The following is an 18,449-nucleotide window of genomic DNA, read 5'->3' on the forward strand; positions in this document are numbered from 1 at the left end:
TGCTTCGTCAGCGTTAGATAGGAAACAAAATTGAAGCTTTCCGTACATATACAAAATACATATATCTCTATCGAATTTTATGGTTAGAAAAGTCTTCCACCTAGTTTACGTTTTTATCGCCTTCATTGAAAACATACATATCTAAAAAGTCTCTAAAAAGACGATATAAGGCTTTGTAGGCGGCCGACGGCGTCGAAAGGCTTCGTTTTTTTTTAGGTTGATGACGTATAGTTGTTCCGTGTCGAAGAGTTCTGTCCAAAATCTGGTATGAATCAGCCATTATTCAGGCTAGAATAAAGCCAAAAGAGTATACTCCGTACTCTACTCTGTACGTATAGATGGATGCTTCTCGGAAAATCGGAAAATTCCGAGCCTCGGAACGTGGAATTAAAGTTCCGACGGAATTAATTCCAGATGTCCCCACGCCTTTTCTTCGACATGTCTGCGTTTCCCACATTTGCCTGAGCACTTTTGCTGTGTCCTCAATCTCACGAATTCTACTTGTACTCTTAATCTACATTCTTTTTTCTGCATTGTATTCTACTGTGCCGCCAATTGCCGAACTTGCAGCTCCAGACCAAATCGGGTACCCCGCATCGCAGATCTCACCTTAACGCGCAACATGGATCGCGACCAGTTCAAGACCGCGGCGCACTCTGCCATTGATGATAGTACGAGCCGTCCTATAATTGTGCAATTTTCAGGCGCGATAATGTTCAAATCTAACCAAGTGTTCGTGCAGTCATCAATTACTTCGACAGCGTGCCCGAGCGCCGAGTCCTACCTGCCGTCGAGCCCGGATACCTTCGCCCTCTAATCCCAGAGAACCCTCCCGATGAGCCAGAGAACTGGGCACAAATCCAGGAAGATGTTGACACCAAGATCAAACCCGGCTTAACCCATTGGCAGTCTCCCAATTTCATGGCATACTTCCCCGCCTGCGTGACATACCCCAGCATTCTGGGTGAGATGTACTCCGCCACGTTCACCGCACCTGCTTTCAACTGGTTGTGCTCGCCAGCATGCACTGAGATGGAGACCATTGTTATGGACTGGGTCGCGAAAGCTCTGGCACTACCCGAGTGTTTCCGGAGCACGTCAGAGACCCACGGCGGCGGTGTGATCCAGAACAGTGCGAGTGATGCTATTGCGACTATTATTGTCGCCGCACGGGAGAGGCGTGTGCGAGAGCTACTGCTTGCCGAGGGCCTGGAGGAGGGTACACCAGAGTATGAGGACCGCAAATTCGATGTCCAAGCCAAGCTGGTTGCTATTGCCAGTGACCAAACACACAGCAGCGGTGCTAAGGGTGCTTTGGTTGCGGGTACTCGCTTCCGCAGCGTGTCCACGCGACTGGAGGATAACATGGAAATGACCGCACCTCGTCTCCGGGAGGTTCTTGAAAAGTGCGACAAGGACGGACTTACCCCGTACCACCTCACTCTGACCCTTGGCACAACGAATACCTGCGCTGTGGACCGATTTGCGGAGATCAAGGCAGTTCTGCAAGAAAAGCCCGCGTGGCAGCGTATCTGGGTGCACATTGATGCCGCCTATGCTGGTGCATCACTCGTTGCGGATGAGTGGCAGTATATTGCGCAGAACTTTGCAGAGGGTGTTGACAGCTTCAACACGAATATGCACAAGTGGCTGCTAGTCAACTTTGATGCTAGGTAAGCTTTTCACTCCAATGGTCTGGGGGCAAATTTTGAACTTCAGTCTAACATTCCCAAGTGTTCTCTTTGTCCGGAATCGCTTGGATCTCACGAGTGCATTGGATATCACACCAACATATCTACGCAACCCATACTCGGATATGGGCAATGTAATTGACTACCGGAACTGGTCTATTTCTCTCGGTCGCAGATTCCGCGCACTGAAGATTTGGTTCGTGATTCGGAGCTATGGTCTCAACGGCATGAAGGCACACATCCGCAAGACCATCGGGTTTGGTGATCTCTTTGCTGGCTTGGTGCGCGGTCGGTCCGATCTATTTGAGATTGTCACAAAGCCAGGCTTTGGCTTGACTGTCTTCCGCGTCAAGAACCCCCAAGCTGTATCTAACGGGGCCAGTGGATCATCTGATCGTGTGGCCAAAGATGAGGTTGCCGACGGTCTGACCAAGAAGATCTCCGAGTTGGTGAACACGCGGGGAGAAATCTTCATCACCTCTACAGCCATCGATGGCGTCTGTGTTATCCGGGTGATTAGTGGCAACGCTCTGGCTGAAGAGAAGTATATCCGTAATGCCTTTGATATCATCGTCCGTACAACGGAGGAGGTTTTGCAGGAGCAGAAGTGAGATGAAAATAATGATGATGATATAGTAGATATAGACGCATGATGGTTGATTTCCCCGATACATACATACATATCTAGACGATATCAGAGCATATACGTACAAAAGCCTCTTGCACAAAGCCGCACATCCGGCCGACTATCCTTATAAGCAATCAATTAGAGCAATAAAATACTCTCCTCTGTCCAACGTACCCTTCCAGCTTTAACTTGTTCCCCCACACTAGTGATGTGGAGATTGTGGATATTAACACTCATCTCGCTTGCATATTCACCCCACGCGGGGTGGACACTAGTATAATAAGTTCATTCCTAGAAACCACTTACCAATATCCATCTCACCCTTCTAACTACACCTATACCAAATAATAATGTCTTCTCAAACCCCCTCGTAAGTTGGTCTCTTCCCACCTACGTACGCAATTAGTGCTGATGATCACAGGTACATCCTCGTCACCGGCGCCACGGGATTCATTGGCGCCCATGTCGTCGACAACCTCCTAGCTCGCGGATTCTCAGTCCGAGGCTCAACAAGATCAAAGCAAAAGGGAGATCAGATGAGGGCTTCACGCCCGCAGTACGCTTCAAAGCTTGATTTCGTCGTTGTGGAAGACTTCACCCAGATTGGGGTTTTCGATTCTGTAATGGATGGTATTGACGCGGTCATCCACGTAGCTAGTGTAGGCAACTCACAATTCTTAGTTTCTAGCCAACTGAACGTGCTAATACCTCTCACAGCCCTTCTTCTACGACACCACCAACAACGAGCAGGAATTAATTTTACCCGCTATCAACGGAGTCAAGTCAATTCTTTCCGCCTCCGCCAAGCCAGAATCAAAAGTCCAGCGCCTTGTCATGACCTCCTCCTTCGCCTCAGTGATCGACCCGAGCAGCACTCCGGAACCAGGATTCACGTATACCGCCGCAGACTGGAACCCGCTGACATACGAAGAGGCAATCGATCCGAAATCTGACTCGGTCACCGCATACCGCGGCTCCAAGAAGTTCGCCGAGCTCGCAGCGTGGGAATTCGTCAAGGAACATAATACCAAATTCGACCTGGTGACTCTCTGTCCTCCTATGGTCTTCGGTCCGGTCGTGCACCCCGTGCCGACGGTGGAGCAGCTCAACGAGTCAAATATGATGCTCTGGGGTGTGGCCGCTGGTGCAGATCCGCTTCCTGTAACGCGGGTCCCCGGTTGGATTGATGCTCGAGATCTTGCTGAGGTGCATGTTCAGGCTTTGCTTACACCTGAAGCTGGTGGGAAGCGATTTGTGGCTGCTTCGCCGGAACCGTTCTCGTACGGCTATGCTGCGGATATCATTCGTGATGGATTTGAGTGGGCGAAGGAGACTGTGACTACTAATTATAAGATGGGTGAGAAGCCGAGTAGCTCTTATGGGATTGATGGGGAGACTGTAGCTCTGGAGTTGGGGGTGAAATATCGGCCCTTTAAGGAAACTGTTGTCGATTTGGTTGGACAGATTCGGGAACTCGCCGCATAATTTACAGAAAGGTCTTCTTGAAGATACATGGAAGCTCTTGAGATGTCAACCCAAGGGAGGAAATGTAGGCGTCACACTGCATAGTGACCACGGGGGACTTTCCTCTTGAAAAGAATTTATTTCCTGGACAACCCATTTTAGTAGTGCTTTCAGTGGTCCTTTTGGCAGTCTTTTTGGCAGTCTCCTTATATATCTTTTTGCCCTTCTCGGGTTTATATACATTAGTACCTTCCATGGCATCCATACATTTTAGGTTCCAAGGTTGTATCCGAGCTCTATGGTGATGCATGATGTAAATGTTCGGCTAATCTAATAACTACATACAGGTCTAACCATTGATTTTCCTTCGCAGATATGATAAACGTTGATAAGATGACGCCCCCCAAACAGGCTAACAAGCCCTCTCTCCATGTGGAAATGCCAATAGAGAGAAATGGTACATGGAGGCTTGCCCAAAAAGTTCGTCGAGAAATTCACTACCAGGAATACTGCTGGGATATAAGACGCAACGGTGCGTACAAATGGGCGCAACTTGTCATCAAAAAGGAAATGCAGTTATGTGCAACTGTTCAGCGCGAGCTATTCCTGAAGGAAGAAATCAAAAAGGTCCATATGAGCTCAATCGAGCATGACGAAAAATAACTACATAAGTGGGCTGATGAACTAGTCCTCCTGGACCGAGAGTACCGGCGCCTTGAGAGAGCTCTTTATATCGCCCAGTCTAGTTGTAGTCCAAGAGAACCTGCAAGAGAGGGATATTCCTCTTTGCGAGAAAAGCCCGGCTGGCATCTGAAAAGTAAATGGCTACGTGAGAATTGTGCGAACCGAGGTGGTTGCTGTGGCAGACAATGCAAATGCTGCGAAAGGCCACCAGACTCTCGTCGGATGAAGGAATGGGGACATTGCACAGTTGAATTTGCTTGCTGCTATCGCCAACGCGGATTTGAGTTGCAGGATACAGATCAGAGGTTGTTCCAGCCTGAATTTGATGTTTCGCGTCGTCCCATGAGCGAGTATAGTGGCGCTATCTTTCGCGCTTATATCTGGGCGTTGGAGTGAAATGAGATATTGGCTCTTTCTTTTTATCTTGGTTGGCTTCCCAGGTAGCTGAATTCGCAACTTGATACACGACCGTTGAGTGGACATGGTTATTCCTTTGCATCGTCAAGACTGCTCAACTTGGAACCTAGTAACGAACTGCATGTACAAGTCAATGTTACCCTAGCTCTATATCTGATCATTTAAAGAGCCTTGGTGATTGTTAGGGACAAATCAAAGATTCTATTAAAACACATCGCTGGTTATATATAGACAAATCCTGTATGGCTTATGCTTTTTACCGCCTTCACATATACATCTAGAAAGATTGCCAAAAAAGACATTACAAGGCCGCATAAGCGGCCGACTATTCTTGTGTGTACTAATTGCACTCTGAGGATTAGTAAGATACAAGATACACTCAATGTAAACGTATTAAGAGACTTCCGAGAAAGCCGGTGCCTTCATCCCCAAACTATTCACTAGCCCTTCGAGCTATATTAGGACACTCAAAGCGAGTACTCCGTATAATGTCTCGTGTTACTGCCGGCTTCGAGAAAGCACACATATTATTAGGGAGATATGAGCGATTAACCGAACCATTTCAAGGAAGGTTCCTCTTGGCAATGCTCATAAGGACCCGCCCCGGTTTTAGATCATCCCCGAAGGCTTCCAGCCCTGGAGGGCTGAGCCCCCTTCCCACTCGTAATCGTAACGCTTTGAATGGGTCTATTCCAACCTTGGAAGGTTGTCAGCCTGTCACATCAATTTCTGCGGGGATTACTCTATCCAATGCCCACTAGAAACAGATCATCAACTGGCTCACAGCCTTGTTTTCTCCACACAATTTCCGTCACAATTTCCTTCTAGATGATGGAGATCCGTCATTTGACTGAGTTGTGATTGGATTTTCTAGTGGGGGTAGAACTTCATGGCTAACTTGTTTTTCGTAGCCTGGCTATAACAACTTCGGATTGGTTATGTTGAAAATAATTGATATCCGCACACCCCTTTTTATTTGCGGCACCATTCTAAACTACTTTGGGCTTAGTCTGTATAAGACCCATTCTCACGTGACTGCTGATCCAACGTACAGTGGGGCTTTTGGTAGGGGTCCGATACCGCCTTTTAGTTCTGCCGGTACTGCCGGTCTTGAAAATAGCTTGTTTTCTATCAAATTGACAATTAATACTGGGGAAAAAAAAGCAAGAATGGGACGATATGATTTATCGATACTCGTACACATACATTTGATAGGTAAGAAATCATAAGATAGATCATTTTCCTTCAATGTTCCGCTGATCGAAAGGGGCGCTAGTGTATCTATGGTAGGCGGTAGGCCGACTGTGTATGGCCCCCACACAACCCACTGTGCACTGCATAAGGGGAAATCATATCGAATTATATGATGGCCAAGAGCCGCTAACTGGGAAATGGGTTAAACAGGTGTGCCACAAGGAAAAGGGGTTGTGCCGCGATCATCTCGCATGTCGATAATCAATTCCCGCAACCCCAATTCATATAACACACGCTCATTTTCAAACTCTCGTTTTCACCTTCGGATGGCCATTCCGCCCTCAATTTTGGCATTTATATAGTGATTTTAATCTTCCATTCTTTTTAAGGGTCTTTTTTTTCATGATGACAACAGTGAATGGTTCCAACGATAAGAACCTTCATGACATCAGTACTTTCGCTGGAAGCTCAACAAGTGACGAACATGCCGCCCTGAATACTTCTTTTGAATCCGACCCCAGATCTAGTGGTTCCTATCCTTGTCAATATGAAATGAGCAGTGAGTCCTATACCTTCAATTCCTCTGGCCAAAGCTGATGTAAACTTCTTATCGTTATCAAGGACAAGCCGAGCTAGCCTCCACGAATTCAGGGTCAGACGACATCTTCCATAAAGTGAAAAACTTTCTTCGACCAGACAAAACACAAATCCCCGATGATGACGGTTCCTCCGGTTGGCCCCATCATGGCAGACCTTGCAATTCGATCTCCATATTCAAACAACAGACAAAACAGATTGTCAGCCCCAGGATCATCTTCTCAGGTGCATTCGCCGCATCGGCAGTCATTATCTCCAATACCCAAAGCCCGGCGCTTGTAATATTCATCTGGAACCTCCTTGCTATTGTTCCGCTGTCGATCACGCTCACAGAAGCCACTGAGAGGATCTCCAAGGATTTGGGCGAGACCGCTGGCGCTCTCCTCAACATCACCATCGGGAATCTAGCGGAGCTTATCATTTTGTGAGTTTCAACCGTGGAAGTGCCCTTATTTCCAATCAATATATACTGACTAGCATATAGCATGTGAGTTTGCAGATCGCACCAAGTTGGCTGCCTTAGGGTTGAGTCGAAACTAATCTTCTATAGCACTGCTTTGATGAAAAACAACATTAAAGTAGTTCAATCATCACTCCTTGGCTCCATCCTTGTCAACCTCCTGCTCGTTCTCGGGTCTGCAATCATAGCAGGCTGCATCTCAACCAGCGATGTGACGTATAACACTGATCTCACACAGTCATTTGTGGGACTTCTGAATCTCACAATCTCTTGCCTCATGATTCCAGTAAGGCAATATTTCAAGTATTCCAATTCCATATGATGCTAATCTTGAATATAGAGCGCTTTCTATGGCAGCGTGAAGAGCGTCACTTCTGCTGATCATATGTCATTGTCCTTCAGCAGGGGGGTGTCCATCATCCTCCTCGGCACATATTTCTTATACCTTTTCTTCCAGTTCAAATCACACGCTCACTTGTTCCACTCTACCCGACTTCAAGTGCCTCATCCGACCGATCCTCAGCAATATACAGACGACCTCGAATCGCATCCCACCCAAGTCGGAAGCGCAACGAGCAGAGACATTCGCCAGCTAGAGATGCAAGAGGTGCGATCACGGTCATGTTCAGTCGATGCACACACAGCAGCAGCAATGCCACTGTTTCACAACGAGCCAGCCGAAGGAAGAACGAGCCTCCACAGACAAGCGGAACCACCTATCGTGGACTATGGAGTATGTAGCTGCGAACGCTCTGTTCTTAAGTCCAACCGAGCGATATCAGTCACCCTCCTCGCCCTGTCAACAATTCTCATCGCTATATGCGCCGAATACTTCTCCTCGAGCTTCTCAACGCTCAACGAACAGGGCGTCCTCGGTGAATCATTCGTCGGTTTGATTGTCATTCCCATTGCCGGAAATGTTGCTGAGAATGTTACTGCGGTTGTTGTGGCCTCGAAAAATCAAATGGATCTAGCCATCAGTGTTGCTCTTGGATCGGCCATTCAAATCGGTCTCTTGGTTTCGCCTGCTATGGTGCTTATTGGCTGGGCTCTCGACAAGCCCATGACCTTACACTTTGATAGGTTTGAGATGGTCACACTGATTGGTGCTGTTCTTTTGGTCGATTTCATCGTTCTCAAAGGAAAGACCAATTATTTGGAAGGCGCTATCTTATGTGCCTGCTTTGCGGCTATTTCGTATGTGTACTCTGTCTATTTATTGAAGATGCAATTGCTAACATTCTCGATATAGTGTTGGCGCATACTTGTTGCCGCTCACTTGAGACGCCTGTCTCAAGGACGCTGATCCGTGGACGGTAGGACGATGGTAGGACAGTCTGTTCGACTGGGCTTTTCAATTCTTACCTTCTGCCCCTCAATCTTCTTGTTATTATTCAATGTAAATATGAATTGTAGATAAACCCATGAGACTGAATTTAAACTTTAGAATTTATTGCTTCTTAAGTTCACCGGGTTAATCGCTTTCGTGTCCCGCAGACCCACGCCGAAGCCACCCGCTGAAGAAGCGTCATTGGGAAGTGAATATCAGATTATGAAACATCCTTCTGATCCTGCTTGAATGCTATCTGTTCTAGCTTCTTTCTAGCCTCTCGACTTTCAAACGGGGATCGTTTTGGATTGTCAATCCTGTCACACGACTCCCGCCAAGCTAATTCAAAACAGGACTTCAATATGAGGGACTATATGAGGGCCCACGGAGGATTCTATCCACCTTACCCCGTGTCTCGATATGATTTCAGTTAAATTGTCATGTCGTCATCTCGGTAACAGACTCATCCGGTTGATAACCTGCAACGAGACTTCCAGATCATCCCCATCGCAAAGCACATGGGGAGAAGATGTGCCTTCGGCGTCCGCAGTGGATATCAAGCAAACGCACTTTAACTCAACACAATCTACTCCGTACATTGTTTGATGTACATGATACAGATACGGGATACATTGTTCGATATTGCTTCTCTGCCGGCCCGGACGAATCTACCATCCGTATTTTCCGAGCTCACACATATTGGGTTTGCTGCGTCTCCAGGATTCCGATACCAACCCGTTCGGGGTGAAGAAGGATTGATTTGAGGGCGATCAATCAAGCCGTTGATATCCTCGCTGCTTCTGCCTGTCTCATTCGGCGCTGACCTCGTCCGGTCCGCTCGCTCTATCGCCAAAATGCGCCATTTTCCCGACACCCCTATATCATTCCGCACTACCTCACCACACATGCTGTCACCGTTGGGTTTGGGTGCGGAAGGACGCACAGGAGCAGTTGACACAGGACGATTATGGGTTGGTCCTTAAACATGACCCACACCTTCTGGACCCTGGCACCAAGATGCTTAGCGCCGTTGTTCCTAGTGACTTCGAGTAACGTAACCTTGCATATAATTGCATATAACGAACTACACCTGAGTGATGCTACAGGGGTTCCGCTCCTTTTCTATTTAGTATACTTATAATTTAGAGTTTTATATAATTTAGATCTGCATCTTACACGCCAATGAGCAAAGATTCATTTGTGTTCTATGTATGTACCTTTTTATATTGTGTCTGACTTAGACTTCAAATAGTTGCGAGTATTTCAAATCAACTTAGCCTTGACCGCTAGCCCTGGAGTCGACCCCACTGTATTACCCAAAACTACCCCTCGACAACAACCAACAAACAAAACGCCCAGCATGTCTACCCCAACCCCTCTAGTCGTGGAACTAGCAACTATTGAAGATCTCCCCGCCATTACAGAGCTATGGTTCACCGTATTCAACGACCCCGGCATGCGCCACCTAATCCCTGACACACCAGGGGCGCGTGATTGGTTCACCGCAGCGAACCGCACCGATATGCTCACAAAGCCCTATCAGAAATACCTCAAAGTCATCGACCCCGACACAAAAGATACACAGGGACAGACACGGATAGTCGCATATGCGAAATGGGACCTGGCCATGCCCGACGAGCGCGGGCCTCGGTACCCGCCTTGGCACGGGGATTCGCCTGGTCAGGATTGTGATGCTTTCTTTGGGGGGCTGGAGAAGAGCCGTAGGCATGTGATGGGTGATAAGAAGCATTACTGTAAGTCTGATCCTTCGACAGCTAGCCGCTACATGCTGTGCGACTGTACCTTTGTTGACGCTTTACATAGACCTTGATATGCTCGGTACGCATCCCGACTACCGCTGTCGCGGGGCAGGCTCTATGCTTGTTCGTTGGGGTTGCGAAATTGCGGACCGTGAGGGTGTTGGGGCGTATATTGATGCTAGTAAGGCTGGTGTCCCGTTGTATGCGAAGCATGGGTTTGTGGATCACAGTGATCCCGCTGTACCGAGTGAGATTGCCCCGATGGCTCGAGGATAGATGTGTTATGTTATATATCATCGGTTGAGTATACTCCTAGGGGGTCTACTCCGTAGCGGAGTTGCAGCTGTTCGAATTATAGACAAGAGGACTTTCTTCGATTATGGCTCTATGTTCTCTTTTCGCGGGGTAAACTATGCCAATATTCTATACGGAGTATGATTATTCCATTCATGCAACAACTCTGTCAATAGCTCTCCCAAATTCAAAAACAAAGATATCCCGACCCCTCTCACGAGAATACTCCGTAGTCGCCGGCCGAAAGCTCTATCACACACATATCACATTAAAAATAGCTCTTTCAATAACTATTATGCCAAGTTTACAGTTGCCAAGATCATAAAGGACCAATCTCATGACTTTCCACGGCTGGTTAAATCATTTTCCCCCCGCCAAGCATCTCAGCTTGTCACACCCCGCGAATCCAGCCATAAGCGAGCACGAACGGCACATGGGCATATGTCTTTTGCTGCAGGACAAGACTGCCAATATCTAAAATTAACTAAAATGAACCATTTATGCTATACCACACCGGAGGCCGATGTAACATCTTGTCACCAAACGGGTCAGCACGGATGATCCCAACTAAAGTTGCGGCGGGTGACTAAAAATGGCAAGAGATGTGCGTTAACAAGGATTAGGTGCAGAAGCTGGTCTTGGTACTCTCTGTAGTCTGAACTGGAGTCTAACCCCTGTCGATTTTCTACGTCCCAATTTCGAGTGGAAATGTTGCAATGTGAATGTTTCCCCGTATATCCGCCGATGTTTACTCCATACAGAGTACTCTGTTACAGTTGGGAGATTAATCCTAATATGAGACATGATGTTTTGACGCTAGGGTGCAGATTGCAGATCCCCTACATAGAGTTTTTTTTTTTTCTTTCTTCTAAAAGTCCAAACAGACGCCAAGTGGCTTTTACTGGCTTTTGGTAGAATGTTACTCGCCAATTACCAAGCATCGCGGCCTCGACCCAACATTCCCCTGCGACGCTTAATCACCGCCAAGACATCACCCCCTTCACTATGGAGTAACCCCTTCACAATGCCGAGCAAGTTGAGACTCATTAATTCCGTGTCAAATTGTCAAATCCAAGTCGCCAAGGTTTTCAATCAGTTTATGACTTTTTGTCAATTCTTTCTATCTATTATGATACATGATAGTCTGATACCTATGGCTTATGAATCAACCAGTACGGAGTATTTCCAATGGAACGAACCAACGGCCCATTCGGAGTAAAGTATGCATATTATCACTATCTCCTCTCCTTGGCTCGTGGAGACGGTCAACACCTCTAGCTCGGCCCCACTATATCCATCAGGTTGCTGCGATCTCGTCACACTGTTGGTCTCGGCCGGCCATGCTGAAATAATCAACAGTCTCCTGGTTGGAGAATAATGCCCAGCCCATGTCTGATCAATAATAGTACCTGAATCCTTCGTCATGGGATTTTCATGGAGCTTCCCATTGGCTCACTGCAAAGGTCGCACTAGGCAGTTTTAGTTTTTTGTTTGGGGCTCGCACTCACACCGGAGTATAAAGTGAGCCCAGGATCTTTTTATCTTTTCTTTAAAGTTGGACTCGTTGGAAACTCAATTGAGGTTTGAATTTTCTATCAAACAGTTATAATATTTAACTGTCGCAATGCATGTACTGGCCCTTGTTACGGGCCTTGTTGGCATTGCCAATGCTGCCTGTCCTTATATGACTGGCGAGGCCGGCGACAATCCTCACATCGAGCGCCGAGCTGATGGAGATGCTGCTGCCAACACTGAAGAATTTCTCTCCCAATTCTACCTCAAGGACCAAGACGTCTATCTGACCTCCGACGTTGGCGGTCCGATCGAGGATCAAAACAGTCTCAGCGCAGGAGAGCGTGGAGCAACCCTGCTCGAGGATTTCATTTTCCGTCAGAAGATCCAACGTTTCGATCATGAACGAGTATGTTTTCTACATTTGGATTGAAGTTCTAAAGCTCATATATATTTTTCAAGGTACCGGAACGCGCTGTTCACGCTCGAGGCGCTGGCGCCCACGGAACATTCACCTCCTACGGCGACTGGTCCAACATAACTGCCGCGTCTTTCCTTTCTGCCAAGGGCAAACAAACTCCCATGTTCACGCGCTTCTCTACCGTTGCTGGCAGCCGCGGAAGTGCTGATACCGCGCGAGACGTCCACGGCTTTGCGACTCGCTTCTATACCGATGAAGGAAACTTCGGTATGGCAGACCCCCTTTTTGATAAAAAAAGGAGAAAACTGATTTGGATTTAGATATTGTTGGAAACAACGTTCCCGTTTTCTTCATCCAGGATGCCATTCTCTTCCCGGATCTCATCCACGCCGTCAAGCCCCGCGGCGACAACGAGATCCCCCAGGCTGCTACTGCACACGACTCGGCTTGGGACTTTTTCAGTCAACAGCCCAGTACATTGCACACCCTTCTTTGGGCAATGGCTGGCCACGGTATTCCTCGGTCGTTCCGTCACGTTGATGGATTCGGTGTGCACACCTTCCGTTTCGTCACTGACGATGGAAAGACCAAGCTTGTCAAGTTCCACTGGAAGGGACTGCAGGGCAAGGCTAGCTTTGTGTGGGAGGAAGCGCAGCAGACCGCTGGTAAAAATGCGGACTTCATGCGTCAGGATCTTTTCGAATCCATTGAAGCTGGACGTTTCCCCGAATGGGAGGTAAGTAATAACCCCAACATTCATCGCAATTCTTGCTAATTATTCGTTAGCTCGGTGTTCAAATCATGGAGGAAGAGGACCAGCTTCGATTTGGATTCGATCTTTTGGATCCTACCAAGATCGTCCCAGAGGAACTCGTGCCTGTCACGAAGCTGGGCAAGATGCAACTGAACCGAAACCCTATGAACTACTTCGCTGAAACCGAGCAAGTCATGGTATGTCCAACCTATCCTCAGCGACGAGTAATACTAATTTAATTTCTCAGTTCCAACCTGGCCACATCGTCCGCGGTGTCGACTTCACCGACGACCCCCTCCTTCAGGGCCGTCTCTTCTCCTACCTCGACACCCAACTCAACCGCCACGGCGGTCCCAACTTCGAGCAACTCCCCATTAACCGTCCCCGCGCACCAATTCACAACAACAACCGCGATGGAGCAGGTACGTACCCACCACAAAATCCAATCCAACCCTCAAACCCCCATTCTAACAGAACCAACCCTAGGCCAAATGTTCATCCCCCTAAACCCCAACGCCTACTCCCCCAACACCGAAAACAAAGGCTCCCCAAAACAAGCCAACCAAACCGTCGGCAAGGGCTTCTTCACAGCCCCGGACCGCGCAGTAAGCGGCAAGCTCCAACGCACCGTCAGCACAACCTTCGAAGACGTCTGGTCGCAACCACGACTATTCTGGAACTCCCTCGTCGCCGCCGAGCGCCAATTCATCGTGGACGCAATGCGCTTCGAGACCTCGAACGTGAAGAGCAGCGTCGTCCGCAACAACGTCATCATCCAACTCAACCGCATCAGCAACGATCTCGCCACTCGCGTCGCGAAGGCCATTGGCATTGCCGCCCCGAAACCAGATGACTCTTTCTACCATGATAACACGACCGCGCATATCGGCGCCTTCGGACAGAAACTCGCTAAGCTGGATGGGTTGAAGGTTGGACTTCTTGCGTCTGTGGATAAAGCCGCTTCTATTGCGCAGGGCGCGAAGTTGCAGGCTGCTTTGTCTTCTGCGGGTGTTGATGTTGTTGTTGTTGCGGAGAGGATGGCGGATGATGTTGATCAGACGTATTCTGCTTCTGACGCGGTGCAGTTTGATGCTGTTGTTATTGCCGATGGGGCTGAGGGTCTGTTTGGTTCCAAGTCTTTCACTAGTGTGCCTAATAAGGCTTCTGGTGCGTCGACTTTGTATCCCGCTGGTCGGCCTTTGGATATTCTGCTCGATGCTTTCCGGTTCGGAAAGACTGTTGGTGCGCTTGGTAAGGGCTCTGATGCTCTGCAGTCTGGGCAGATTTCTTCGGATCGCGAGGGTGTGTATACCGGTAGCACCGCTGGTGATGCTTTTGCCAAGGATCTTAAGGAGGGACTTCGGACCTTCAAGTTCTTGGATCGATTTGCGCTTGATTAGTGAGGGGTGTCCGTTATGACTGTATGCATGGATATATCAATTTTTTTTTAAATATGTGCCAATACCGTTCAACTTGTCATGATTTACAATTTGGGATTTTACGCTGTAGAGCACGTTTGGTTTGTAGGTTTCTACCTAGTAAATTTGTATTGTGTGGGAATCGCTTGTAGAGAATCAAATCGAAGGGAAGACTGTATTTACAAGAGTCTCTTTGTTGATTTCTTCGGGGACAACCCAGAAGAACTCCAGGGCATGTCAATCAGCCTCTTAAAGTTAGAGCAGAAGCACACGCCGGCGCATAAAGGCATCCGTGCCTGATACCGCTGCTGCTGCGCGCACGTTCATCTTCTTATTGGGAGATTTGGAGGAAGCAGTGCGCGTCTTTTCTTGTCCGAGAATAGCCCATTCAGCAACGGTCGCACCAGTTCCATTCTTAGCCTCCACATCAACAGAGTCAAGAGCCTGGTTTCCCACGATAAGCAGAGACGCATAGCGCGCTGCTGGCACAGGAGATGATAGAGTCACATTAGTTGTATTTCCAGTAGGGATGGCAATGATATCGAGGTTGGTGGTCTCGGGATCGTACGGATTCGATTGAATGATGTCTGTGAGGCTGTGGACAACTGTGTAGTCCGAGCTTTGGGTGGAAAGCGCCCTCGCAGGGTCTTCCAGGGTCTGGTTATGGAATATAACTGTGGCATTGACCGGGGGTGCCTGCGCCCAATCGAAGTAGAAGCCTGATACCATAGCGCCAACCTCATCTTCGAATGAGACTGTCACGGAGTTTACCTCGGCTGCCAGTGAGGGCTGCCATTTTGTCGAGGCTGCGCCGTCTATTGCGGAAATAGGGAACTGGCCAGGTTCAAATGCATCCGAAGAGACAACAGCCTGGCACTGTACGAGATTGCCCGCCACAGTCTTCTCTGTTCCACTCTGTCGGTTCGGAATGACAACAGAGCCCTTGAGAGGGAGGTAATAAATGATGGCGTCGACTTCTGGGCCAGAGTGGATCGTGATTGTTTTGTTGGCGAATCGCTGATCGGCAGTCTCCAGTGGGACCGCATCTGTGGCATGGCTGATGGCCGTGTGTGTGTAATTTGACCACGCCGAGATGGGCCATCCTCGCCAGTAGAAGGTACGATACTTCAGGTATGGAATCTGGGGAGGCAAATTTGGATCCACATGGAGGATGTCATCTGCTACCAGCCGCAATCCAAGATAACCATATATCGCCACCTGATTGGAACCACCGTGACCAGTCAGGAATGGATACGCCGGGTGCGTGCCTCCATTGATAGTAGCATTATCCACCATCTGTTCCGACATTTGGTAGAATGGCGCGCGGGTATAAGGCTTGTATGAGTACTGCGCATATGTGTATGCCGAGCAGCCAGACGGTGACATTTCGTTTGCAACGACAGAAAAGATAGCCCAGGTCATGGCAGGGCCATCAGCAGATTGTTTGGCTGCGTACTAGAGATTGTTAGTTTGACTTCTTTTTAACCAAAATCAGAATACTCACATAGTCCAGATCATTCAGCGAATTTTGGCTGGTGTAGTTGGCAGTATAGCCCAGAGGATACGTGACCATAACTACATCAGCTTGCTTAACAACAGCACTTCCATTCATGGTAGTGAACTCGAGAGTCACCTCGTTTTCACGAAGCACCAAGACATTGTCGGCCATTTCATCCCGGGTAGCATTTTCTTCAAGTCCAAATTGCTGACGGAAGACGTTGGCGTGTCGGAGGGTCTCGGCAATGAGTGGCATTGTGAAGCCACCCGCATCAACGTGGTTGGCATACTCATCCTGCTTTGTGTTAGATTCGGATGCTGCAAAGAGAGGCATCAAACTTACAGGGTCGGTCATATTGGTCAATGTCCAGTGAGACCCGTTTTGAACCAGCAGGTCCGCATAGAGAGTAGCCGCCGAATCGTAGATTGGGAAATGTTCTTCTTTGAATACCTCTGTATTACCACTTGTAACCCATTGGTTAACCAAGGAAATTCCGATGTCACCGTTCAGGTGATACTGGTAGTCCCAGCAGGCGCCAGTAGCCGTGCAGTTGCCAAAACGGCCACTGGTCCAAGGGAAGATTGCAGCTGACGGACTGAAATGTGTTTGATTCTTGGAGCCAGAAAAAGCAGTCTGGATATTCTCCTGTGCTTGGGCATACTTGGCCACACGGAAATTGGTGAACCGCTGGGACGCTTCTGGGTGAGAAGCAACCAGACCAGGTTGCATCCATACATCCGCATCCCAGAAAACTTGGCCACCATAGGAGTCAGAGGTTAAACCACCAACTGAAATGCTGTCCACGTTTACCGGTGCTCCCGCGGCTTCCTTGACTGCGTTCTTGCCAGCAGTATTCTGCAGCAAGTAGTAAGTGCTGGCCACGGAGATTACTGCCAAATCAATGATATGGCTATCTGCAGGCAATGTACCGTTGGGGAACGCGTAGTGGTCAACCGAAGCATCGGGCATAACATTTTCCCATTCCACGATATGGGATCGAAGAGACTTGGCGTAGCCATTGCTCATCGCGGCGGAGGCAGCCTTCTTGGCCGTTTGTTTGGGATCAACAAAGGCATCCGTAGAGGCACCTCCGACATATTTGATGACGCGGACTAACTGATCGGGTTTGAACTTCACATCCACGGCTTGCGCAATGGACGATTTGTTGGAGTGGACATATGGCTTATTGGTCACAATCTTGCGAGAAGAAAAATCGACATTTGGCGACCCAGTGAGGTTCGCGTACACATAAGCTGTAACATTAGCAATCCCATTCGGGCGGACTGCCGAGAAGATTGCACCGTTGTCCTCTCCAGTCTCCACAAAGTCGGAGCGCACTGCAGAAGCTCCATCGATAACATTGACGATAGTCGCATTCGATCCCTTGGTCGGGATAATCTCCATCTCGACCACAGCCTGGTTGACGTACAGCTTGTGGGCGAGAAGACGATATGTAATCTGGTAAGATCCCTTGTTGCCCCGAGGCGTCCATTTGTAAGACCAGACCAAGACACCTGCTTTGAAGTCGTATGTGGTTCGGAAATTGGAGATGGTCTCATTGTCGACCTTTGCATCCAAATAGGTGTCATCACCAAGATCCAGGATGATTCCCGCCCAGTGGGGGATACCACTGATCACACTGTCATCTCCATACTGGGATAACCAGGGGAAGTTGCTGCCATTTGTGGTAGGCTGTGAGTCAAAGAATCCACTGATCGTTGCAAAGGTCTGGCGTCTAGAGAAAAGCGGCCAGCCGTTGGTGTCATCATCGTGGGTATCAATCTCAAAGAAAGGACCAACGCTGGCAACATTGATACCCAGATATCCGTTCGCCACTGATCCTCGAGATTGAAAGCGACCCTGTTCCAAGTAGGTTGAGCTCAGAAGCCAGTTGTCTTCGTCCCAGGTCACACCATCAAAGTCAGTCTGGTACACATTGTTGCTGAAGTTGGCCGCCGAGCTAGAGCCTGTGTGTTCTCTGAAGCATCTTGCGATACGGCTGGCGGGAGAGCCGCTGACAAGATTCAGAAGTAGCGGCAATACCGCGCACGTGAAGGACTAAGCGAAGCATTAGAGGATTGGTAAGGGCATACGGGGAATATAAACTCACTTTGAACTGCATATTGCAGTTTCACCACCTTGCTAACCAGGTCAGATTCTCGAATAAATCAGAATTAATAGAAGAATAAGAATAAGAAGAAGAAGAAGCGATCGGCACTATATATCTATGGGATGAGGAGAGTGGAGGAAGTAAGACGAGAGTTGAAGGAAAGACAAGAGATTTAAGAGCACTTTCCTAAATCAGCACAAAATGAGAAGATCCAGGT

The 18,449-nt window shown here is 48.4% G+C and overlaps 7 protein-coding genes across 7 annotated transcripts; 6 read left to right on the top strand and 1 right to left on the bottom strand.

Moving 5' to 3' along the window:
- Positions 1-622: 622 nt before the first annotated feature.
- Positions 623-2,302, top strand: N7455_003118 (putative aromatic-L-amino-acid decarboxylase; the record flags this gene model as incomplete). The annotated part of the gene is made up of 3 exons (XM_040960722.2): positions 623-671; positions 743-1,673; positions 1,735-2,302. 3 exons carry the CDS (start codon positions 623-625, stop codon positions 2,300-2,302), a joined length of 1,548 nt encoding a protein of 515 aa, XP_040808825.1.
- A 367-nt stretch (positions 2,303-2,669) lies between these two features.
- On the top strand, positions 2,670-3,804 carry N7455_003119 (SDR family oxidoreductase; the record flags this gene model as incomplete). The annotated part of the gene is made up of 3 exons (XM_040960713.2): positions 2,670-2,689; positions 2,741-2,978; positions 3,037-3,804. The coding sequence occupies 3 exons, from the start codon at positions 2,670-2,672 to the stop codon at positions 3,802-3,804; spliced, it is 1,026 nt and encodes a 341-aa protein (XP_040808851.2).
- A 372-nt stretch (positions 3,805-4,176) lies between these two features.
- On the top strand, positions 4,177-4,446 carry N7455_003120 (uncharacterized protein; the record flags this gene model as incomplete). The annotated part of the gene is made up of 1 exon (XM_065604417.1): positions 4,177-4,446. One exon carries the CDS (start codon positions 4,177-4,179, stop codon positions 4,444-4,446), a length of 270 nt encoding a protein of 89 aa, XP_065462908.1.
- Positions 4,447-6,294: 1,848 nt separating this feature from the next.
- Positions 6,295-8,456, top strand: N7455_003121 (uncharacterized protein). Its single transcript, XM_065604418.1, has 6 exons — positions 6,295-6,637; positions 6,700-7,099; positions 7,160-7,162; positions 7,226-7,421; positions 7,476-8,332; positions 8,388-8,456. The coding sequence occupies exons 1-6, from the start codon at positions 6,481-6,483 to the stop codon at positions 8,416-8,418; spliced, it is 1,644 nt and encodes a 547-aa protein (XP_065462909.1). The 5' UTR covers positions 6,295-6,480; the 3' UTR covers positions 8,419-8,456.
- A 1,369-nt stretch (positions 8,457-9,825) lies between these two features.
- Positions 9,826-10,501, top strand: N7455_003122 (uncharacterized protein; the record flags this gene model as incomplete). The annotated part of the gene is made up of 2 exons (XM_040960700.2): positions 9,826-10,219; positions 10,290-10,501. The coding sequence occupies 2 exons, from the start codon at positions 9,826-9,828 to the stop codon at positions 10,499-10,501; spliced, it is 606 nt and encodes a 201-aa protein (XP_040808863.1).
- A 1,642-nt stretch (positions 10,502-12,143) lies between these two features.
- Positions 12,144-14,606, top strand: cat1 (catalase catB; the record flags this gene model as incomplete). Its single annotated transcript, XM_040960734.2, has 6 exons — positions 12,144-12,440; positions 12,494-12,719; positions 12,773-13,188; positions 13,239-13,403; positions 13,454-13,628; positions 13,693-14,606. The coding sequence occupies 6 exons, from the start codon at positions 12,144-12,146 to the stop codon at positions 14,604-14,606; spliced, it is 2,193 nt and encodes a 730-aa protein (XP_040808821.2).
- Positions 14,607-14,879: 273 nt separating this feature from the next.
- On the bottom strand, positions 14,880-18,244 carry treA (alpha,alpha-trehalase treA; the record flags this gene model as incomplete). The annotated part of the gene is made up of 4 exons (XM_040960701.2): positions 14,880-16,079; positions 16,129-16,416; positions 16,465-18,180; positions 18,233-18,244. 4 exons carry the CDS (start codon positions 18,242-18,244, stop codon positions 14,880-14,882), a joined length of 3,216 nt encoding a protein of 1,071 aa, XP_040808840.2.
- Between the last annotated feature and the right edge of the window lie 205 nt (positions 18,245-18,449).

Source organism: Penicillium solitum (genome assembly GCF_028829755.1).
Source record: "Penicillium solitum strain IBT 25940 chromosome Unknown utg000001l_segment0_segment0, whole genome shotgun sequence".
Classification (NCBI taxonomy): Eukaryota; Fungi; Ascomycota; class Eurotiomycetes; order Eurotiales; family Aspergillaceae; genus Penicillium; species Penicillium solitum.